This window comes from Sinocyclocheilus anshuiensis, unplaced genomic scaffold (assembly GCF_001515605.1).
Source record: "Sinocyclocheilus anshuiensis isolate Anshui unplaced genomic scaffold, SAMN03320099.WGS_v1.1 scaffold326, whole genome shotgun sequence".
Taxonomy (NCBI): domain Eukaryota; kingdom Metazoa; phylum Chordata; class Actinopteri; order Cypriniformes; family Cyprinidae; genus Sinocyclocheilus; species Sinocyclocheilus anshuiensis.
Window position 1 is genome coordinate 1,386,123 of NW_015546098.1, and position 24,815 is coordinate 1,410,937.

The window sequence follows — 24,815 nt, forward strand, 5'->3', positions numbered from 1 at the left end:
AATATCCAAACTCTCTCTGTGTGTGTGTGTGTGTCTGTCTCTATAGCAACATATTAATATAGAACAGATTAAACTGACTTGGAACTACCTGTGCATTACACAGTTTTAATGCATACCTGCCAGCCAGTTAGAATCAAGAATTGAGACCGACCATGGTATAAATATATATGTGACCCTGGAGCACAAAAGCAGTGTTAAGTCACTGGGGTATTTTTGAAATAGCCAAAAAAATATTGTATGTGCCAAAATTATCCTTTTTTTTAATGCCAAAAATCATTAGGATATTAAGTAAAGATCATGTTCCATGAAGATATTTAGTAAATTTCCTACCGTAAATATATCAAAACTTCTTTTATGATTATTAATATGCATTGCTAAGAACTTCATTTGGACAACTTTAAAGATGATTTTCTCAATATTTAGATTTTTTTTTGCACCCTCAGATTCCAGATTTTCAAATATTGTCCTATCCGAACAAACCATACAGCTTATTCAGCTTTCTAGCCGATTTATACATCTCAATTTTGAAAAATTGACACTTAAGACTGGTTTTGTGCTCCAGGGTCACATATATTCAATATATATCCAAATGCATGACAAATTGAGACTGATGACATTAAATGACACAAAAAAAAAAAAAAAATGTAATCATGTTTTCTAATCTAATTATATAATCACAACCCACTGACAGCTTTTTTTTTTTTTAAATAATGTTTCATCCAGTTCCTGTTTACATTTGTTTTGCCTTCTATATAAAATGTCTACTTTCATACTGTTCCAGCAGTCTTTAATGACTTGATGATAAAATGTGTTACTGTCAAAGCAACGCATTTCAAATGAATTGTACTGAAAAATGAAAAGTCTCTGCACAAAAGCACATCAGATCAGAAGTCAAAGTTAAATGAAGCACGGTAGTCTCTTTCCCATTTCTGGTCTCGCTCTTCTTTCCTCTTAAGTTCTTTAGCGCTGAGCGTCGTTCCTTTCTCCTGTCTCAGTCTTTTCTCTTTATGCATGTGTTGCACTGCCTGAGGATCTCTGGCCTGGAAGTGTGTGACTTTGGGCTGCGGGGGCTCTCCGTATCCCAGGCCCGCCTGATCTCTCTTTAGTATCGTGCTGACTGGGTTTTTGCGGCCCGAGTGGGCGGGGCCCAGACCAGAGGAGGGGTTCCAGCCCAAGCGGAGCATCATTTTATAGCTGGTGCTGGAGGAGGGCAGGCAGTATTGAGGCGTGGCCGGGGGGCGGAGCTTACTGAACTGATGCAGCGTGGATCTGGAGTGTGTTTCAGTGCTGTCTGTGTAATGCACGGCACACACATCACACCACTGAGAACCAGCACTGTGGAAACACACGCAGACACACATCATCATTCTCAGATCTGTTCAAATTACACGTATTAAGACGAAACAGCATTTTAGTGAGATCTTTTAATATGCCTATTTGACAGGATGCTCAACCTGGGAAAATACACTCAGATCAAAAGCACCGCAATACTGAGAGATGTGTAATGAAGTAAATAATGATCAGTTTCTTGCACAGGCCGATCGTTTCGCTTCATAAGACCTCAATATAAATCGTATTAATTTTGTGATCCTTCATATGCTTTTTTATTCTCAAAGACGGGCAGCCGCTGACTCACCAAGGCCCACGGTTTCAGCTAAAAATCTTCTTTACTGTTATACTGAAGAAAAAAAAAAAAGTCACCTACATCTTGGAACAAATTTAACATTTTTGGGTGAACTATCTCTCTAAAGGATCGGTTCACCCATCATTAAGGTGTTTTTAACTTCAAACTGTTGCTCCATAATCCATAATAACTCTTCCTCCAGTGAAAAAGTGTTCTGGTCTGAATCAGGAGAGAAATCTGCACAGATCAAGCAGTGTTTAAACAGCTCTAAACAAATATGTGGCTGGATTTTGATGTGCGAGACAACAGGAGATGGACTTCAGAATCAAGCACCGGAACTATCCGTTTTATAATTCTCAATTCTAAACAAATATAACTCATCTTTATTAAGCAGCACAGGTCCTTTACCCAAGACTATATTCTGCATCTTTACTATATATTTGGTTTCTTATAGGCAGAGTAAGCCTATTATCTGAATTACTTCTGTTCAAATCTTTTTGTATTTCTTATATAAGCTTAATATATGCACATTTTTTATACCTTTAAAATGAAGTATTATTTTTATTATTAGTAATAATGCACACATGCAAGCCCAGTGGTTTTGATGCAATACAACTAAGGGAGTAAGTTCAGTCCGCAGGCATGAATGGTGGTGGGAAGTTACTTTAGTTACTTTACTTCAGTTAGACTGCATGACCAACAGTACAAGACTTTAACTCAATCAACCAACCATACTGACAAAGCAGCAGCCAATGGGAAATCTGCACTGCTCTACTCCCATATAAAGGAGGAGGTAGAGAGATCCTCTCAGAAGTGAGTGTTACGCACCTGTTTGTCCACCACTCCCACCCAAGCAGCTCCGTGACGCAGGAGCAACCGAACAGCCTCCGTCTGTCCTGCTTTACTCGCACACATCACACCCGTCCAGTAGAAATCATCGCGAAAGTTGACGTCACAGCCTCGCCGCAGGAGCTCCTTCAGGGCCTGAATGTCTCCCTCCTGAGCGCATCGGAGGAGTCTGTGTCCGTCTCGCTCGGAGCTGCTGACCGCTTCGCCACGAGCAGCTTCTCTTCTTCTTCGTTTGGGTCCTCGTGTCAAAAGATAACGGGCGATCATGATAAAACTGTACAGTTATCATAAACTAATCTCTGAAGGAATGCAAATGCTAAGATTAAAGAAGACTACTCATACTGTATATACTACTACTGTGAGATTTTTAATGAATGTTTTGAAGAGCACACATACTGTATAGATGACAGACTGATGCAACACTATTTAACTGTGTAAATACATGCAACACCAATTTCAATGCAATTTATTTGTACTTTTAAACAATTTAAACAAATACACCTGTAGCCAAATCTCAAACAGAAAAAGTAGATTTTCATGTCATGATTTCATTGTATGCTTACCAACATTCTTCAAAATATCTTATATTGCGTTCAGCAGAATACAGAAATTCATACAGGCTTGATTTCATTTTTAGATGTTCTAACGGTTATAATGACATTACAAGAGCAATGTCTCGGTTTAAGATTTTATTTCCTCATCCTCCCACCCTGCCAAAATGCAAATACATTTACAATTAATTTCAGAATTTCAGGCATGTCATGATGTTTTGTTTTTTGCAGCTGTGCTTTTAAGACATGTATGTAAAATGTTGCTAAACACAGTTAGGAAAAATATAAACCCTGGCAACACATCCGTATCTGCTTTAATGTTTTGTATTGTTGTTGGTTTTTAAGGCGAGACACTACAGGCAAAACAGTTTTTTTTAATGCATCTGGAAACTTTTTTGGGCTTTAATGGCTTTTCATCAAGTCATATTCAATATATTTCAAATATAACACACACTGAAAAAAATGTTTCCCTTAGGGCAAGTTATTTATTTTTCATTGGCTCAAGTAAAAAAATATAGATGTGAATCGTTACCCTACATTTTTTTAATTGGATGAATGAAGCATTTTTTTCAGTGCATATCTAATGTTCATATTTAATTTGCATGATTTGTTACATTTTATTCCTGAAAAAAAAAAAAAAAAAAGGTGAATTTTTTATTTTATTCATTTTTATTTTTTGGCTGTTGAGCCTGGCTTTATCCAACATTTGGATTTTTGTTCTAAAAATGTATGCAAATGTGTGCATTTATGTTTATTATGCATTTGCATGTTTAAATATAACATTTCAGAAATCTCGTAATACAAACAGATTTTGCAATTCATGATGTAATAATCAGTCAACTGGGGAAGTACTTCATCTTACTTATTCTTTTTTTCATTACACCATTGTTTCAATTGACAATCACTACTGATGTGGACCTGATATTATGTCAATTATTAAGTCAAACGTCTCTAGATGAATTAACCCTGGCAGTGCTGCTTCCTTTTCCATCATACTCTAATCTTAAAATGATAATTCTGATATTAATATCTGATATTTATTTAGATCAAAAACCTTTTGATCTAAAGTTTCACTCTTCAAATAATTTAAAATTTGTATCATTTTATTTATTCATTTAAACTTCATTTTTATGCATTTTAAATGAATTATTACAAACAATTCCTTGACGAGTGCAGTGGCACAGTAGCATAAGAATAGAACAAAGGACATAGAAAACCCAAAAAACATGCCTAGATACTAACATACTTATTTTAATATTATAGTTAAATGTTATGTTTTTTATGATTTGGTAGAATCTTTATTCATTTATATATATAAAAAAACAATTTTATTCATATATTTTTTTTTAAATATTTTTAAACATGATCTTTATTTATACATGTATTTAAAAGTTTAAAAAAAAAAATTTGACAGATTGGATCATGTATTTATTTTATTTTTTTCCTCTAGCAGTCGTGTGCTGCGATCATAATTCTCAATCTGCTTATGTTTTCCATCTCTACCTGCTCCTCGTCTCGCTCTTCTCGCGGCTGCTTCTCCTTCTTTTGGCTTTTCTCCATCGGTCTCTTGCAGCAGGCTTTGGTAAAAGTCTCTGGCCTCCTCTCCATTAATCGTCCGTCTGTCTTCTCTCGTTCTCTCTATCCAGCGCTTCTCCTCTTCTTTGGCTCTGGTAAAGTAGACTGGGTTGTTCATCTTTAACGCAATCTCTGTTAAAGAAGAGATCTCATGGCCACAAGACTAAAACCAAGAGAAGGAACAAATACAAGCTTTCAAATACTGAAGGATCTCATTTCCAGGAGCCGGTTGCATAAACCGCGTAGAATAGTCTTAAAAATTGGTGATCTAATTTTTTCTGCAAGACTGGTCATAACTGTTAAAGTCAGGTACACTGCTGTTCAAAAGTTTGGGATCAGTGAGATTTGTAATGTGTTTTAATTAAGCCTCTTCAAGGCTGCATTTTTTGTCCATAAATACAGAAAAAAATTCTATTTTAATATACTTTAAAATGTACTTTATTTCTTTGATGCAAAGCTGAAGTTTCAGCATCAGTGTCACACGATCCTTCAGAAATCATTCTAATATGCTGATTTATTATCAGTGTTGGAAACAGTTTTTGCTGCTTCATATTCATATTCTGGAACCTGTGATACTTTATGATTATTTTATGAATAAAGTTAAAAAGAACAGCATTCAACAGTTAGAAAGAAAATCCTTTCTAACAACATAAGTCTCTATGATCACTTTTTATCAATTTAACACGTTTCCAACATTGATAATTGATAATAAATCAGCATATTACACTGATTTCTGAAGATCATGTGACACTGAAGACTGGAGTAATGATGCTGAAAATACAGCTGCGCATCACAGAAATATATTACAGTTTAATGTATATTAAAATAGAAAACCATTATTTTAAATGGTAAAAATATTTCACAATATTACTGCTTTTTCTGTATTTCTGATCAAATAAATGCAGCCTTGAAGAGACTTCTTTAAAACACATTACAAATCTTACTGATCCCAAACTTTTGAACAGCAGCGTGTGTAAACACCTAACGTTAGACTGGTCTAATCTGAATCTGAAAAGTACTGATTACTAACGTTACTTGGTTAGTTACTCAAACTAGTTCTTAAGGTAACGTTACAGTCTTAACATAATGAATATGTTCATGCAAATATATATATATATATTGGTCAGCTGGAAAAGTATTCTTCATTCCTGACATGCTTTAGAATATCACTGAGAGTAAACTAACCGAGTCAGAGTTAAAAATAAACACAAAAATACACAAATCTCTGAGAAGTAAACAGTGTTAGCTTTAGCATCTCACAAGCCAGAGGGATGTAGGCTATAATAGTTAAAAACAGCCTTATAAAATATGTGTAATTACACCAGATCAGTCAGAAAGGTACATAATGTAAGACTTTTTCAATTGAAAATCCGTGAATTTAGGAGCGATACCTCCGAAACCAGTGGATCCAGAAAAAAGACGCAAACACCGTCTTCTTCTTCTTCTGATGCGTTTAGGCGAACATGGTCTGCTGCTGCCACCCAGCGGCCAACAGCGCGAACAACGGCTCAGATCCGCTTTCTCTGCGTGAACCAGACTTTGAAAGACATGCGTCCAACCCTAATCAGACACACCTGAAGCAGCTAATCAAGCTCTTACTAGGCATACCAGACGCTTCCAGACAGCTGTGTTGAGGAAAGCTGGAGCTAAACTCTGCAGGACCGAGTTTCTGCTTTAGACGGAACAAAAAAAAGAGAAGTTTGCATATTGAGCTTATACTGGATGAAGAGAACAAAACACATCAGGCCCAAACCTAAACACAAATATGGTGCAGGTGTGGATATTTATATGGTTAGAAAGTAAGATGAAATTCTGATTGCGAAGCAAATCATTGAGATCTTTATAACATGGCAGACTACTTCAAATGCATATAAAAATCTACATCTCCCAATAATATGTCTGTAAGATGATATATAATGCATAGTTTTATGATCAAAGCTCTGGAGGAAACATAGAATGCAATACAATGAAGATTCCTCAAAATCGTGATTTGATACGCACTGTTTAAGATGCAAAAAAAAAGATGCATGGATAATCAAAAGATTCATTTTTTGAAGCTCGGGATTTTATTTTCATTTCTGGTGCATTGTCTGATTTATTTGTCACCATCAATAATGTGATCGGATGTAAAACGGCTAATAACTCATTTCTAATTTGATTTCTTTTGATGCTGTTGTGGAATTTAGTGGAGAATTGTGTCTTTAATGAATTGTGCCTCTATTCATTAAATGTCTATTTTTAACAAACACTGCATTAGTTGAAACATAGTATACATGTGTTTTTTTTATATTATTTGTATTATATTAAATGGAAATAAGTGATTGATAATTTAGAGGTAAATATTGTTTAGTACCGGGAAATCCTCTCAAAATACAAAATATTACACTAAAAATATGATAGAAATTTCTTAGTAATAAGACATGATCCTTGAGCACTAAATCGGGATATTATTCAGCTTCACCTTCACTAAAGAAATAAAGCAAACTATTATTTTAAAGTGTAAAAATATTTAGCAATATTACTATTTATAGTAGGACCTATAGTGAGATTAAGAGAAATTTTTCAAAGCATTAAAATATCTTACCGACCCCAAACCTTTGTTAGTTAATAAAACAGATTCACGTTACAACTATTATTAAGTCTTGTGGATATACTTTCAAAACAGTACTGCATTTTAACATTTTGCAAAGAGGCTAATTTTTGCTTTTCCTTCGAGGTCAAGGTCTTACACAAGTCTCTATATCAAGAAAAAATGTGTAAATAAACGCACACAGGAAGGTGAATATGAGCAATATGAATTTTTATTGAATTTTAGTGTCAAACGCTGGAACCGCTGGTTGACAAAAATATGTTTCTGCTTTGAAAAAGTGTCCCATAAACAAACATAGAAAGACCGAGCGCATGTACAAAAGCCCTGTTGGTTAAATTAGTCCTTTCCTTCCAGTTTACGGTTTTCTGAGAGGCTCTCTCCTCCATTCTTTAGCTCAAAACTAGCCAGAAGCACTTGTCATTCGTTATAGGCATGAATCAGGAATAAGCACCGAGAACCAAACAAGCAGAATCTGCAAGAAACGTGCGGATCTGTAAACGTGGGTATGGTTTCTATATGCAACAAGAAGACAAATGTAAAGATAAGCATGCAATAAAATGAAAACCAATAGACGTGACCCCATCAAATGTTGTATTTCGGCCCAAGAGTTTGACTAAGCACTGCATTCGAATTGCACAATTTGTTTAATACCTTCCGTTAGGTGCTCATATGTTACGCATTGCATGCCAAAAAAAAAAAATGCATTGAGAGACCACCGTGAACACTAACTAGTGAACACCTGTGAACATCAACAACTGAAGCTGGAAACATAATGCAATGTTAATCCCTCAACCCAAACTGTATTGCATGGCCATCGGAAGCTGCTGATTTCTTTCCTTCGCTGCAGCGCTCACGCTGCATGCATAAATTCACAAACAATTAGAAAACAAAGCCTGCAACAGAGGAGAGAACAGCATTTCTCAGTTGTTGCTCTGCTGCATGATGATCTTGTTTTCTCGGAGGATGAGGACAGTCGGAACAGATTGCCGATCCGTCTAGCTCTTCACGAGCCCTCCGTCGCCTTCACTCACAAAGCGCTTGCGCCCCCTGTTGGCCACAAGAGTGCATCTGTTAGACCGCTAGTGCATTACCATTCAAAGTGAATATCCTCTAGTCTTTAGGTTCTCTGACCGGGTTGGACAGGAGTCTCTCAGCTGCTTCGTGATGACCTGCTCCTGGTAACAAAGGTCCACAAAGGTTTCCATAATGGAGTGCGCATGAGGCACATCCAGGCTGATCTCCGGCAGCTCGTCATAAACACGCTGGAAGCCCTGTGTAAAACACACAAGCCCTGTAAACCTCTGGGCTTCTTTGGTCACTTTTGACATTTTAAAAATCGTAGGTTCATCGGAACAGTACGAAGCTTGGTGACTTTTATGTCGTTTGGTGCATGAACACAAGCAAAAGATGAGGGCATGATTCGAAAAGGCTAAAAAAATAAACACATCTGTGGTCTTCGGCATAGGAGATGAATGGAAATGGGGGGAAAAAAATGCAAAACACTAAAAAAAAAAAAAAAAGCATGGGGGCAAAAGAAAAAAAGGGTTTTCAAACCTCAAAAAAAAAAAACTGAGCAAAAAATAAATATCATACATTTTTCCCTGATTTACAGAAGACACCCACTAAAATGTCATTCAGTGTAACAATCTTGTCAGGCATATTTACAACAAAAATCAATTTATGACACATTAAAAGACTAATTACTTTCACCCCAGATACTAATTAGTTGTTATTTTAAATTTTTTTAATTTGCCACTATCCTAGGTTTTGCCCATTTGTCAGTAATCATTTTTTACTAATTTAAAACACAATCAAATGTAATATGCTTGCTTATTCTTTTATATGTACAGGTCAGAATAAGCATGTTGTTTGAATTTTTACATAACTATAAGTGTTACACTGAATTACAATGAAACATATTTCAACCAAATTTTGAAATTTTATTCTACAAAAACTTATTTTAAACCTTAAATGTAGACACTTCACTTGCATTTAATGTGCTTTCTATGGATATATAATCACTTTTGTACATTTCTTTTGATGCGGATAACGTCTTTGACCCATTTACAATCTACAAATCAGCCATGATGCAGAAAAAAGTGCACAGCTAGTCTCTATTTTAAACTTAAACACGGCATTCATTTAAAAATAATTCTTAAAAAAAAAAAAAAAAAGGTATTATTTTCCAATGCGAAAAATGAATTTTAATTATTGCATAAATATTAATCGGTAACACAACATTCTCTCAAAATACAAAATGAAACAGAAAATATATTATTGAACAAAAATGTATTACATTGATTTTCCCAAGAAGAATAAAAAAGTTACATTTCAATGCTTTGAAGCCAGACCATTACAAATATGTGAAATTAAGAAATGAATGCATAAATCAAATATTCTCCCTCACTACTTGACTTCGTTGCTTGTAGACTCCTCTACAGCGTTTCAAAACTCCATCCAACCAAAAACCAATCAATCAAATCAAGTCCCTGCCCTAGCTTTCATCATTTTTGATTATATGCTTTACTCTTAACACTGATGGAATGATCTGTCTCTACTTCTGTTGCATCGCAACTCACCAAAGTACATAATAAAGAGTGAGCACAAACCCTGTTCATCTGGTCCAGAGTGATTAGGCCAGTTTTCCAGAAGATCTTGAGCAGTTTGACCATCATCTGTAACGCTGTGTCTCCTGTGGACTCCAGCACCATGACCACAGCCTACACCAACCACAAAAACAAATGAGGAAAACGACCGGAAACCAGAGAGAAAGTTCTTGTGCGACCCAACAACACAAACGTATCACAGCATACAGGGCTTTGTGTTGAAAATGGATGGTAAAAATAAAGCTAATTTAATCATAAATGACTATTGTTTTGCATTAGTAAGTGCAGTTACTAATAAAATTATATGTTTATTTCTTAGTAATGTTAATTTGACAGTAAAGCAGAGCTTGAGTTGGGAAGCATATAGGGCAAATTTCACGATTCGATTCGATTCGCATTCCCAAGCTTGCGATTCGATTCGATTACCAATTCGATTCGATTCAATGTGGATTATTTTGGATATATATCAGGTACACAGTACATGCCAAATTTTCTCAAGGAAAACAAATCTCTCAACTAATGCTGTAAAATATACACGAGAGTCAGTTGGTGCTACATTACTATAATATTGAAGGTTAAAATGTACTTTCGTTTTTTTTAAATATAAACAATGGTGGCTGTCATAAAAAATTAATGGATTTATTCAAACATAAATTAAACATTGAAGAACAGTAAAATGCATAATGAATGTTATATGGTGCATATATTTAGCAAAATGCCCCTCTGTACAGTTTATTTTTCTATCTGACTAATGAGTTTATGCTCACTGAATATGTTTTTCTGAGGTAAATGTGACGTTACGTGTCATTGTTTAAAATCTGTTATATTGACGTCTTTGCGCGGCTGAAACACTGATTGAGCGATTACATGAGACAGGATACGGATTGTAAAGTTGTACTCTTACTTTTAACTTACCTTCAGATGTTTAGTCATGTTTATTTTGTGCTATAACTAGTAATAAAGTGGAGGAGATGATCAGTTCACTGAGGCGCAACAGCGATCTGTCACTCCACATTAAACAGCGCCAAAACGGCATTTATTGTTTGAATACTGCAATACAATGGACAGAATTTGAAATCTGAGACTGTTTCATATTAAAAGTACCAACGCACAATGCTTATTGTGATATATTGGATGGTAAGTGCGCTTCAACATTCCGTCCATTAACTGAAAACAGACTAAACTAATCGATTCTTGGGATTTAAGAATCGATATTGTTCAGTAAAAATGAGAATCGATTAATATCGAGATATCAATATTTTTACCCAGCCCTAGAAGCATACAAAATTTATTAACAACAAATACATTTGTATATTTTTTTATATTCTACTCTTATTAAATGCATCGTTATTCTTTTATAGTATTATACTGAACTGACCGACAACTTCAGTGATTATAAAAGGAGCGCTCTGCACTTTATCTGTGATTTTGTCGCAAATTTTTAAAAAGTTTGTATTTTTGTGACTTTTCTTACTTCATATGCAAAAAAAAAATGCAAAAGTTGATTTCTTGATGATTTGATATTGTATAATAGTGATTTAATAATATCAAAATATAAAGCAGAAAAGTGGAAATGAATGACTAATAAGCTAATAAGTGCTGCCATCTACTGGTTATAGTGGTAAATTGATGTCTTTTTACATTTTAAATAAGTGTTTGTTTTCCACAAAGTATATTTTGGTCATCCCATTAAAAATAACATTTAAACTGGATCTTTTTAGAGCTTAAAAAAAGTGCTGGAAATAGTTGAAAGTCATTGAAAAGTGCTTGAATTTCTCTCTCATCTCTCATAGTTTTACTTATAATGTAATAACTCCTGACTGTTCCCACTCCGTACCTCATAGACGAGCTCATGATGAAAGTGTGGCACTTCTAGATCTCGCAGACAGCGCTCGGCCTCAGAGAGCACACCTGACACCAGGTACTCCTTCAGCAGCAGGTTCATCTGGAAACAAACAGCAGCGTAACATGTGGATGCACCGCAAATCAGAAAGCACTGGAGCAACACGATTTTGGCAGCAAGTCTTGCACAAAACACTATATATATATATATATATATATAGCTTTCTGAATTATTATTTACCTCAAACTTTACTTTATAACCAAAGGAAATTAGGTTAATCTTAGGTTAGGTTATGCATGTTAATTATGACACTTGAATGAAAAAAAAACCTTTCATTACTAATTCTACTAAAAATCTATTGTTGTGTCTTTGGATGTCAGAATCAGAATGCAAATCATTTTTATAAAATACTGTCGTCAAAGACGCCATTTGAAGCTAAACGCAGACGTTTAAACGCACAGACTATGAATGAAACCTGCTATGATTCCTCTACTTTTAAAGCATAAATTTGATTTAAACAATAGCTCTACAAAATATTCACATATGCTGTTCATTGGGGACATATTGTATTACAGTTACAGCATGAAATACTATTTAAACCTAGAACATTTTACATAACATTTACCCGTTTTCTCTCACAATTCTGGCTTTTTCTCGCAAATGCAAGTTTATATCTCCTAGTTCGGACTTTATAACGCGATTCAACTCAACAATTGCGCGTTTGTCAATTCTGAGGAAAAAAAGCCAGAAGTGTGGGATAAAAACTCATGATTCTGAGCCGAGGGGAAAAAAGAGAGAATGACGAGTTGATTCTCCTTTTATTCTTCTCTAGCCGTAAAGGCTATCTCTCTCATGTTTTGTGCAACGAGCACATCCCGAATGTTTACAAACCTATAATTAGCCTATTCCATGTTATTCAATGATAATTCAACATGTAGATCATGTATTTTTAGACTTTTAACACATTATCATCAAGTGTTAATCAATTCAGTAATCTATCAACATCAAATTTTTAATGTTGTTATCATTTTATATCAAGGGTTAAACAAAATATAACAATCTAATAAAATTTATAAAACGGAGAGTTCCGGTGCTTGATTCTGATTGGCTGAGCCGCGTTCGAAGCTGTTGTAAATGACTCTACAAAGTAACATACACCTTTGTTTACGTTTGTGTGTTGCTCGGCAACCACTTTGTTGCAACCACAACTGTTTCTGAGGAGCTACATTGTTTGGTGGAAGAATACTGTTTTTATTAATATCATTACACTTTATTTGCTCTGTTTTATTTTGTGAAACCTTACTACGTATATGGAATAACCGTTTTATAAAAGCAATAAGCCCCGTGAAGCCGTGGTTTACAGTGAATTTATAACAGCTAAGGGGCGTTGTTAGGTACGAGTTATAATATAAACCCCCTTATCTGTTATAAATTCACTGTAAACCACGGCTTCATGGGGCTTATTGCCCTTATAAAACGGTTATTCCATATACGTATTTTTAATTTTAAAAATACAGATGTTTTTTGTGTAGCAGTACTGATGGAGAGACCAGCTTACCTCTTTGATGAGATGTTTGACAGGCCTCTGGCCTCCACCAACTCCCCACACATTATCAAGCCGCATGATCTCCCTCTTCATGGAGAGCAGAACCGACGCTCGGTCCAGCGCAGCTCTGACCATCAGGAGCGAACACAACACAACACGAACACATCAGCGGGAAGAGTAGAAGACGAGACAGAAACAAAGCTGCAGCTCATTCCGTCTGCTTTCACACGTCAGACAAAACCAACTGCATATTCATTCTAGGAGCCAGTGTACGGCGCACCGTTTCACCACTTCAATACCTTACTGAAAAACCAACAAGCATCATGAAATGTTACTTCTACTAATTCAGGCCAAATTCTACCACTGCTTTGGCAATTGCAATTCCCACTCTGACCCAAATGCGACTCTCATTGTGACTCCCTGAACTCACATTAAATGATCTGGAGGCGCCTCGTGATTTAAAGCATAAGACTGCTGGTGGATATCCAGTCAAAGTCACATCAAGCTCACCTGGCATGGTCACAATCTACTTTGCCTTTGTAGCAGTCGAGGAAGCTCATGGGTATAGCATGGTCAGCAATGGCTCGTGCAATAAACTGACCGAGCATCTGAAGAGAGGAAAGGATGCATGTAATATGGAGAATGCATTTGATGTAAGGGATGATGCACGGCTTGCTGTGCGTTAAAATTATTTTAATGCACGACGTGGAGGCAAAGAACCACCTGATGCAAAGTGAGTGCATTAAAATCGTTTAATGCACAGCTAGCCGTGCATCATCCCACTTATACCATGGTCATTTCCCAGCATTGACAAGTTAAAGCCAGTAATGATGTTTGCAACGCAATATTTGACCCGGAAGGGTAAAAATGATGATTATTTAGCTCTAGCGTTCAAATCAGACGCAGATGAAGTACTGCGGTAAGATCACATTTATTTGAATTAATTAATTATAACATTTATTTGATTTCATTATCAATTGATCGTGAGATGTGTGTGTGTTTGTGTGCATCAATTAATATAGAACAATTATTAAACTGACTTGGAACTACCTGTGCATTAAACGGATTTAATGCATACCTGCCAGCCAATCAGAATCGAGTATTCAGAAAGACCATGGTATAATATAATATAATATAATATCCTGAAATCATGGTTTCCACAAAAATATTAAGCAGCACAGCTGTTTACAACATTGATAATAATACAAAATGTTACTTGAGCATATTAGAATGATTTCTGAAGGATCATGTGACACTGAAGACTGGAGTAATGGATGCTGAAAATTTTCTGCTCACCAAGCCCGCATTTATTTGATCAGAAATACAGCAAAAGCAGTAATATTGTGAAATATTTTTACTATTTAAAATAACTGCTTTCTATTTGAATATATAGTAAACTGTAATGTATTTCTGTGATGCGCAGCTGAATTTTCAGCATCATTACTCCAGTCTTCAGTGTCACATGATCTTCAGAAATCATTCTAATATGCTGATAATATGTTGATTCTTGCGTCATGGACTTCATTAGAGTTTGAGATATTTCTGCTGTACCTGTGGGGCCTCCGGTGTGTCCAGGATCAGGTCTGGCAGCTCTTTCAGCATTTTGTCGAACGCACGAGACATGTCGCTCTCCGAGAGCACCTTTCCAGACAGGTCCGAGAGCAGACGAGACGTGAGCTCCCTGTGGCTGGCCTTGCCTTCCAGAGACAGAGACACAGCCAGAGACGAGAACTCATACTTGTGATGGCCCAAGTTCAGCTCTTTGAGCAGCATCTACCAGATCAAAGAGAAAAAACAGATCAAAAGTTCAACTCTGGAAGACAGCTGGGATGTGAATTCTCCTTTTAAACTTATTAACTTGCAAGATTGTTTTCCAGTTGTTATTTTTATCCCCAATTTCTACCTGATAAAACAGAGATGGGCATAACTACAAAATGTAATAAAAAAATATAAGTCTTTTTCCACTCTAGAAATTATGGAAGCCAGTTTTCACCACTGAATAAAAATAAAAAAAGGTGGTAATTGTGCCTTTATATCTCTCAATTCTTTTTTTATTTTCTTGCAATTGTGGGTTTACATCTTGCAATTCTGACTATTTTTCTCAGAAATGCGTGATAGAAAGTCGTAATTGTGAGAAAAAAGTCAGAAATGTGGGATAAAAAGTTGCAACTGTAAGAAGACAGTCCCTCGGAACTGGACTTTATTTCTCGCAATCGTGAGTTTATATCTCAATTCTGGAAAAAGTGTCAGAATTGTGAGTTTACACTGTGCCTTTATATCTCCCAATTCTGGCTTCTTTTCTCACAATTTGAGTTTATATCTCGCAATTCTGACCTTTTTCTCAGATTTGCGAGACACAAACTCGCAGCCGCACGTTATAAAACCAGAATTGCGGGATAAAAACGCACAACTTTGACTTTTTTCTTGCAACTGCGAGTTTATATCTCAGTTCTCACTTTATAACTTACAATCGCGAGTTTGCATATTTTGCAAAAAGTCAGAACTGCAAGATAAAAAAAAGTCACAATCACATTTTTGTTTAGTCAGTGTTATAAACGGGAAATCACTGTTAAAATTAGGCTTCCTCTTTTATCCGAGCTGAACCCTGGATCTTAAGGTGGTGAATTAAAAACTTGATTTAGATTTGACTTAAGCTGTGTTTCTGTTTGAGAAGCACTACTCTAATGGTATACGGTGAATGTTTAGTCTCAGCATCTTCTCCTCTACATTACTCTGAGACTAAGGCTCTGTTGTTTATCGTCGCTCATCAGCTGCAGCTCACCTCCACTTCTTTGGTGTCTCCGTGCTCAAAGTACTCCTGCACTATGGGGTTGATGGTCTTCTCGAGCTCCCTCTCGTCCAGCTCTGGCACTACCGTGGCATACACCGTGTCTCCCTGATACACAAACAGAAGTCTCACACTGGGAGAAATGCCTTTACTGTACATGAAGAGAAAATAAGGGGACAACAAGTACATACTAACATCACTGCAACATTCAAACAACAGGGTTGCCAAAACCACTTCCAGCTCTGACTATCTAAAAAAGGCCAGCCAATTCTTAAAGCAACAGTTCACTCAAAAATAAAAATCCTGTCATTATTTACTCACCCTCATGCCATCGCAAACATCAAACCTCAGTCACAATGACATGATGCAGGAATCAATTACTGACATGTCACTATATTTGATTTGGGAGCTGAAAACATGAGCTCTATATATACACACATGCATGTGCATTATATAGCTTTTATACTTTGATTTCCTGATTTAATTTGATTTCACGGAAATCAGAGAACTGTTGCAAACACTGTGACACTTTTCATTTATAACCCACACATACTACAGGAACAGGAAGTAAGCCCACACTAAATCCACATTCGAGGGCAAGTGTATCCCATCATGCATCATGTTCTGGAAATAAATCGTGAGACTTTTTGTCGAGATCTCTCGAGATGTCGCGGAAACCTTTCCAAAGTTAAATAATAATAATTGGATATTTGTGGAAGTTTATTTCTACCACTGAACAAAAATAACAAAAAAGGTGGTAATTGCGACTTTTTATCTCACAATTCTTTTTTTTTCTTTTTCTTGCAACTGTGAGTTTACATCTTGCAATTCTGACTATTTTTCTCAGAAATGCGTGATAGAAACTCGTAATTGTGAGAAAAAAGTCAGAAATGTGGGATAAAAAGTTGCAACTGTAAGAAGACAGTCCCTCGGAACTGGACTTTATTTCTCGCCATCGTGAGTTTATATCTCAATTCCGGGGGAAAAAGTCAGAATTGTGAGTTTATATCTGGCAATTCTGACTTCATAACTCGCAAATGTGAGTTTACATATATATGCCGCCACAAATAGAGTGCAAGCCTGTGGGAAACACTGTTTACCATAAACTGAAGTATACTAGTATTCTTCATGTGACCGCAGGTGTGCTCTTACTTGTGCAGATTCATCATAGTTAGGGTCGTTAGCGTCGAGTTCCTCCACCTCATACACCATCCCCGCTGCTCCCCACACACCTTTACCTCCCGCTCCGCCTGCTCACAACAACAACCCGTGAAGACAGACAACGGCAAAACACAGAGAGGAAAGACCTTGAGATAGAAGCATTTATCCAACAGAAGAGGTGACTGTTACATCTGATATGTGACCCTGCAGCACAAAAGCAGTGTTAAGTCGCTGGGGTATATTCGTAGCAATAGCCAACAATACATTGCATGGGTCAAAATTATACATTTTTCTTTTATGCCAAAAATCATTAGGATATTAAGTAAAGATCATGTTCCATGAAGATATTTTGTAAATTTCCTACCATAAATATATCAAAACTTAATTTTTGATTAGTAATATGCATTGCTAAGAACTTCATTTGGACAGCTTTAAAGATGATTTTCTCAATATTTAGATTTTTTTGCACCCTCAGATTCCAGATTTTCAAATAGTTGTATCTCAGCCAAATATTGTCCGATCATAACAAACCATACATCAATGAAAGCTTATTTATTCAGCTTTCAGATGATGCATAAATCTCAATTTTGAAAAATTGACTGGTTTTGTGCTCCAGGGTCACATATGAGGAATAACTATTGGTAAAAAATAGTTTTCATTTGCATAATAATTGTATTAAATATGTTTGAATTGAAAGACATAATAAAGTATAAAAAAATAAAACATTTTAGGATGATTCTGCAGCAAAACTAACTACATCATGATTCATCACATCACACAAATAACTCGAGTTACTATAAAAATTGGCACATTTGAAAAAAAAAAAAACATCTGACCTTTTTTGGGCAGTCCCCGGCCTTTTCCGGTCCGTGACTTTCGGTCATTTACAGCAGTTTTGCCCTTCGGGCTGTGTGGATCGGCAGTCGGCTCTCCTGACACCGAGTCCGAGAGAGATTCGCGGGTGGAATCACGGGACGATGACTTACGCAGGCGCCGCTTAGCCTTAGCTTTCAGCCGGGCCTCGTGCAGGGCCTTTTCCTGAGGGGTCCAGTTCCCGTTCACCTCCAGCTCATTCAGATCCTCGCTGCTGTAAGATCTGTCCTCCTCGTGCTGCTTCTGCTCGAGCGAGAACACACCTGTGCCAGACACAGAGCCAACGGACAGCTGGTTACAGAACGGCCTAAAGTCTGAACACACCTACCAATCTCATCTTCTTCCTCTGGATTTCCGTCTTGTGTTTCAGTGCAAAATCATAAGGGCATAACTTGAAGCTGACATATGTGACCCTGGAGCACAAAAGCAGTCATAAGTGTCAATTTCAGCTGAATAAATAAGCTTTCATTGATGTATGGTTTGTTATGACAGGACAACATTTGGCGGAGATACAACTATTTGAAAATCTGGAATCTGAGGGTGCAAAAAAATCTAAATATTGAGAAAATCATCTTTAAAGTTGTCCAAATGAAGTTCTTAGCAATGCATATTATCCAGGGTCACATATTTATTTTTTGCAATGCATGCAACAGTCACGTTATGAATCTAAGACTTTCTGCTAAGAAACCGTTTCAAATTCCTCATTTATTAAGTTGCTTTACACAACAAATGTGCACGGTAAAATAATAAACATAAATATACAAACTAGGCTCCTAAAAAAAATATAATTCTAGCTCCAAAGATTCTCAATTTAACGTCTGCCATTTAAATGTCAAAAATAAGTTTCACACATCATATATCAGGCATACGACTAGAACTAAACATTCACAGTCTTGATATTTCACAGACATTTTTAAAATGCATCGTTCAATCAGTTATCAATCAGCTTATGGAGAAATGTTTGTCTTTCCTGCACACCTGCTCAGCTCTCATGTTCACATCTGATGAACCTTGAAAAACAGTGTTCTAGTTCTCAGCCCTAAAAGCATGCAACCATCAAGATATTCAAGCTTTTTCACTCCCCCTTTGAGTCTTTCCAAACCCGTCTAATGGATCACAAAAGAAGAATATTCATGCACTTAATGCAGCAGTATGTCCCAATATATTTCAATACTCATCATAAGAAAATCCTATATTTTCTGGGAATATAAGTCACGTTTTTTTAACATATGAAATGTGCTTCACTTTCTATTCCAAAGCAATTTAAATGATGCAATTAACATCAAGCACACAAAAGACACACATTTGGATTCACCCCGAAAAAGAAAAGCCCAAGTTTATTTATATAGCGCATTATTTCTGAATGCAACATTAAAATATGATTTATACACTGATGCGACTTCTCTGTGATTTTATTCTCAACAATATTTTTTTGACGCGGTGCGACTTATAAAGATAAATATTAGACGAAAAGCTTAAACTTTAGACACGAGGAATAGAAATGTTGCACTGGCATCTAAGTGATAGTTAACACACTAAACTTGCAAACTGGAAATAAACAAAAAATAGAAACAATAGTAACATTAAGTAAAAACGGTAACACTTTAGAATAGGGAACACTTATTCACTACGATTTTTCCCCTCAATGAATTCCTAATTTGCTGCTTATTAATGATTAGTAAGGTAGTTGTTAAGTTTAGGTATTGGGTAGGATTAGAGATGTAGAATAAGGCATTAATATGCTTAATTAGTGCTAATAATCTAGTAATATGCATGCTAATAAGCAACTAGTTAAGAGACCCTAAAATAAAGTGTTACCGTAAAAACTAATAAAAATGATCGAATTAAAAATACAGGGATCCACAGTTAGGCAGGTATTCATATAATATCCAATTTGTCTACTGCATGCAAAACAGAGACACACTTTCAACATACACTGCCGGTCAAAAGTTTGGGATCAGTAAGACTTGTAATGTTTCTGAAAGAAGTCTCTTCTGCTCATAAAGGCTGCATTTATTTGATCAAAAATACAGAAAAAAACAGTAATCTTGCAAAATGTTATTACAATATAAAATAATGGTTTCTATTTTAATATCCTTTAAACTATATTTTATTCCTGTGATGTAAAGCTGAATTTCCATCATCATTACTCCAGTATAAAGTGTCACATGATCTTCAGAAATCATTCTAATATGCCGATTTATTATTAGAATTATCAACAGTTATTTTTTTTGGAAACTGATACTTTTTTCAGGATTCTTTGATGAATAAAAAGTTGAAAAGAAGAGCATTTATTTAAAATATAAATCTTTTCTAACAATATTCACTACAGTTCAAAAGTTTGGGGTCGGTACATTTTTATTCTTTCTTTTTTTGAAAGAAATTAAAACTTTTATTCGGCGAGGATGTGTTAAATTGATAAGAAGTGATAGCAAAGATTTATATTGTTAGAAAAGATTTATATTTTAAATAAATGCTCTTCTTTTCAACTTTTTATTCATCAAAGAATCCTGAAAAAAGTATCACAGCTTCCAAAAAAACATTAACAAGCGCAACAGTTTCCAGCACTGATAATAAATCAGCATATTAGAATGATTTCTGAAGATCATGTGACACTTTATACTGGAGTAATGATGCTGAAAATACAGCTTTGCATCATAGAAATAAATTATATTTTAAAGTATATTAAAATAGAAACCCCTATTTTATATTGTAATAACATTTTGCAAGATTACTGTTTTTTTCTGTATTTTTGTTAAAATAAATGCAGCCTTGATGAGCAGAAGAGACTTCTTTAAAAAACATTACAAGTCTTACTGATCCCAAACTTTTGACCGGTAGTGTGCATAATATAAAATGCATGTGGTGGAGATGATCTGACGTATCGGCCTTTTATTAAACAAATTAAAACCTCAGAAATCAGAAGAAAGTTATAAAGTAGATATCAAAAATCAATTACTAAGTAATAATTCCTTTATTGTGCATGAGCTATAATACGTTTTTTTCATGCAAGAAATAAATCAATATCTCCTCTAAATATGGAGAGTGTGTGTTAGACAAGTGTGCAACAATTTTTTTCCTCCAGAACTCCATGTGGTGACACGTGATCTGTTACTACTATTATTACTATTGCTATTATTACTACTATGAGAGGTATCGTTTTACGTTTATGTGACTACTCAAGTAACAAAATCACATTTACTGTTTGCTGCAAATATGCGGGGGAAAAAACAGCTACACGATCAGAGAATCAGAGGGACTAAATGTATATTTCGCTTAATTCATGTGAGTGCATTTATTTATTTATTGACTCTGACTACATTTCTTGATATTAAAAATACAGTGAGCTATGACTGAATGTGAACAGAGTCATAAAAATGCGCTCTTGTATCTCTGTGTATGCGTGTAAATGAATTGTGCTCATTTCAATACAAAACATAACGTAAAAGGCCAAAAACTGATATGATGACAAAAGTTTAAAAACACAAAATACCAAAATCTGTAGCTGCGTTGGTCAAAGATTTCTGAAACTTTTCATATTTTAATTTTGACACAATTACTTTTAGTTTTCAATTATTTGTAAAGATATTTTCCAATATGATGATACCAATAATAAAAACAGACATAATCAAGTCGGTCGGTTATATGATTCATATGCTAAAGTCAGATAATCATCAGATAAAGGAAACTCACTGAAGCCAAGATCTGTGTGCAATCAGAAACTCCAGACAGGTCAATAAACAGTCAACAACAGCATTTTCATGGACTTTGTGCATGAGATTCTTGTGCTGAGCAGCCAAAATAAGCAAATTCATATCTGAATTCAAATATCTTTATTAGGCATGCTCTTGAGTGGTTCAGATCATTTCTTTCTAATAGGACATTTTCAGTTAATATCAGTCAACTTTACTCCAAATCTGCTCCATTGATTTGTGAGGTTCCCCAAGGTTCAATTCTTGGTCCAATCCTGTTCTTACGTCTACAGGATATTATTTCTCTCTTATATATATATATATATATATATATTAATATGCAGCTGTGCATGCATGTAATATGTTAAAGTCCGAAGCTGATCGATCACTGCGTTTCTGGTTTTCTGTATTTTATATGCATGCACTTGTTTATTTTTCATCATCCCTGTGGAAATTAATATGTTTGTATATGTGTGTGTTGGGGGGGGGGGGGTAGCACTGATCTGGACCTCTGTACTCATGCATTTCTGAAAGAAAATCACGAGGAACGTTTACAAAACACTCCTACTTAAACTCACGGTGGCAAGAAAAACAAACTAACATCCGGGTATCTCAGAAAGGGGGCGTAGTGTTAAATATAGTTCCGCAACAAAGACGCTTAATGATTTTATCGTATGCTAGATCACAAATAAAAACATGCGATTAGAAAATAAATATATTTAATGACACGACCAGTCATTGACTATTGCTTTGCTCATAAACCAATTTTGCAGCACTAAACACGTTAGCTCCTGTCTTTTGGTACCAAGATGTAGAGTTCACATTACGAACGAAGAGTTAATTTGTGTAAAATCTAAGAAAAAAGTGTATTTGACCGCTTTATTTGTAGAGAAAAGGAAGAAAAAAATAAGCTACTACGAAAAAATAAAAAGTTTTGTTTTAAAGAGTCACCGTGTCTGCAAAAACGACACGGTAAAAGACCAACTATGCATTCATAATCTAAATGCAAGCTGAATGCATTAATGCATTTTTTAGGACAACCAGTTTAATGTTCGTACCATCGTTTTGAGGGCCAGTGGTCCATGCTTCAATCTCAGTCGCCATTACTCGCTTGTTTACCGTCCTCCTAAGCCTGCAGATCACGGAAACATGTAGTAAACTCATTAAAAACAAACGTGCAAAATCACGTGCTTTACATAACCAACACAAATGCACGGTGTTTGATCAGTAGAAGTCATCTGACCGTATTACTTTACGTTTTAGTCCTAAATGCATTGAGCTTAGCCTCACCTTAAACTGAAGGCTCGCTTTCACTTAAAATCTAGCAGTAAGGTTGCTGGTAATGTAAACAGTCCTTGAGGAAAATAAGAAGATCCGTCAAAAATATCTTCTTTGATTATTAAAGGTCTACAAAAATATAATTTGCATTGGCAGTGCACGTTGCAGAGAGGGAGCAATAACACGGACAGTGTTTTTAACTTCAGACAGCTCACAGCACGCCTCATGCATATTCATGACCTAAGCTTGTCTTTCGCCCAATAAGAACGTGGACTGTTCGGCAGCGGACGAATGAGCGAGGCGTATGCCTCATGAATATTAATTAGGCTACTGGGCCGGCGCTTCAGGAAACGTACAAAGCAGCGTCAGCATCATAAAATTAATATTCATGAGAGAAGCACTCGCCGTGATGTTGGATTGGTGGTTTGGCCGTCTGAACTGGGATTGGTGGATGAAGGGGCGGGATTAAAACAGTTCGTCCAATCACACAGCAAAGACAAACTAGGAGGAGTTTGAGGAGTTTGTTACTTTGGTAAACACGTTTCTATTTCCGCATTCTGAAAATACCAGTGTGGTATATTAAATTACTTACTTAAATAGCTTAAAACTTTAAATATTAGGCCATAATGTGATTTAGTTTGCATTATTTTAAATACCTCCGACTCTTTCTGGACATCAAACAGACGGTGGTCTTCTGTCTCAGTATTTTCCCTTTTTTAATCGTTTTTCTTTGTACGCATCCACACAGACTGCTATCTGATCAGTCTCCTCTCTCTCTCGCTCAATTCAATTCAATTCAATTTGTGCTTTACTGGCATGACAATTGTTACAATGTATTGCCAAAGCATATAGTGTTTACATCTAGAACAGATATATATATTTAAAAAAAACATGCATGTATATACATTTAATAAGTAGAACAAATTAACATTTTAGTATTCTATGAACAATTTCAAACTGAATGTGGTGTGTGTGTGTGTGAGAGAGAGTGTGTACTGGTTTATATATCCTGGTGGGGACTTAAACCTGAATACACACAGACTCATGGGGACTCGTGTCACAGTGGGGACCTAAATTGTGGTCCCCACGGGTACAAAAGCTTATAAATCATACAGAATGAAGTTTTTTGAAAATCTAAAAATGCAGAAAGTTTCCTGTGAGGGGTAGGTTTAGGGGTAGGGTTGGTGTAGGGCAATAGAATATATGGTCTGTACAGTAGAAAAACCATTACGCCTATGGAGAGTCCCCACAGGGATAGCAAACCAGACATGTGTGTGAGTGTGTGAGAGAGAGAGAGAGAGAGTGTGTGTGTCTCTCTCTCTCTCTCTCTCTCTCTCTCTCGTAGTAGTAGTAGTAGTAATAATAGTAGTGATCTATTTAGTGTTCAAGTAAATACTGTTGAATACAAGAAAGGGAAAATGTCTAGTCATAATTAGGTTTGAGTTCAGTCTTTCACTCTACCAAAGCTTTATTTGGTATTATTGTGTTTAACTTCTGCCTTAAATACAAATAGAGCCTTTAAATTCCCCTGTGCGACACCAGACGTCGCTGTCAGCATCATAATAAAAGTGTTTCCAATAGAACTTCACACCTGATTCCTGTAGTAGACGGAGAATTCACATGATACATATCTTGTATCATGTGAAGCAGACAATGAAGCAGACATTAGCAAACTCTCCAAAGCTGCTTTTTTTCAACTACGTCGAATTGCGCAACTTCTTCCTTTCCTCAGTAGAAAAGATGCGGAATCATTAGTGCATGCATTTATTACCACTCGCCTTGACTATTGTAACGCTCTTTTCTCTGGCTTACCAGCTCACTCCATCGTTCGTCTGCAGT

The 24,815-nt window shown here is 35.8% G+C and overlaps 2 protein-coding genes across 2 annotated transcripts; both read right to left on the reverse strand.

Annotated features, from left to right (window-relative positions):
* Positions 1 to 593: 593 nt before the first annotated feature.
* Positions 594 to 6,112, reverse strand: gpank1 (G patch domain and ankyrin repeats 1). The gene is made up of 4 exons (XM_016501871.1): positions 5,991 to 6,112; positions 4,528 to 4,762; positions 2,449 to 2,712; positions 594 to 1,375 (listed from the first exon to the last, which is right to left on the reverse strand). Exons 2-4 carry the CDS (start codon positions 4,715 to 4,717, stop codon positions 885 to 887), a joined length of 945 nt encoding a protein of 314 aa, XP_016357357.1. The 5' UTR covers positions 4,718 to 4,762; positions 5,991 to 6,112; the 3' UTR covers positions 594 to 884.
* Positions 6,113 to 7,382: 1,270 nt separating this feature from the next.
* Positions 7,383 to 23,194, reverse strand: LOC107700321 (programmed cell death protein 4-like). The gene is made up of 12 exons (XM_016501946.1): positions 22,989 to 23,194; positions 22,757 to 22,830; positions 17,970 to 18,269; positions 17,125 to 17,222; positions 15,967 to 16,080; positions 14,736 to 14,957; positions 13,695 to 13,792; positions 13,197 to 13,311; positions 11,633 to 11,740; positions 9,799 to 9,909; positions 8,321 to 8,460; positions 7,383 to 8,236 (listed from the first exon to the last, which is right to left on the reverse strand). Exons 2-12 carry the CDS (start codon positions 22,800 to 22,802, stop codon positions 8,185 to 8,187), a joined length of 1,404 nt encoding a protein of 467 aa, XP_016357432.1. The 5' UTR covers positions 22,803 to 22,830; positions 22,989 to 23,194; the 3' UTR covers positions 7,383 to 8,184.
* Positions 23,195 to 24,815: the final 1,621 nt, after the last annotated feature.

What these genes read in the sequence shown, in the direction of transcription:
- gpank1 (XM_016501871.1), bottom strand. Translation starts at nt 4,717, where the DNA reads ATGAACAACCCAGTCTACTTTACCAGAGCCAAAGAAGAGGAGAAGCGC. An exon ending in AAGAGCGAGACGAGGAGCAG is followed by an intron (nt 2,713 to 4,527) that starts GTAGAGATGGAA and finishes TTTTGACACGAG; the next exon opens with GACCCAAACGAAGAAGAAGA. An exon ending in AGTGGTGGACAAACAGGTGC is followed by an intron (nt 1,376 to 2,448) that starts GTAACACTCACT and finishes TAATTTGAACAG; the next exon opens with ATCTGAGAATGATGATGTGT.
- LOC107700321 (XM_016501946.1), bottom strand. Translation starts at nt 22,802, where the DNA reads ATGGCGACTGAGATTGAAGCATGGACCACTGGCCCTCAAAACGATG. An exon ending in GAGACACCAAAGAAGTGGAG is followed by an intron (nt 14,958 to 15,966) that starts GTGAGCTGCAGC and finishes TTGATCTGGTAG; the next exon opens with ATGCTGCTCAAAGAGCTGAA. An exon ending in CTCTGGACCAGATGAACAGG is followed by an intron (nt 8,461 to 9,798) that starts GTTTGTGCTCAC and finishes TGTTTTACACAG; the next exon opens with GGCTTCCAGCGTGTTTATGA.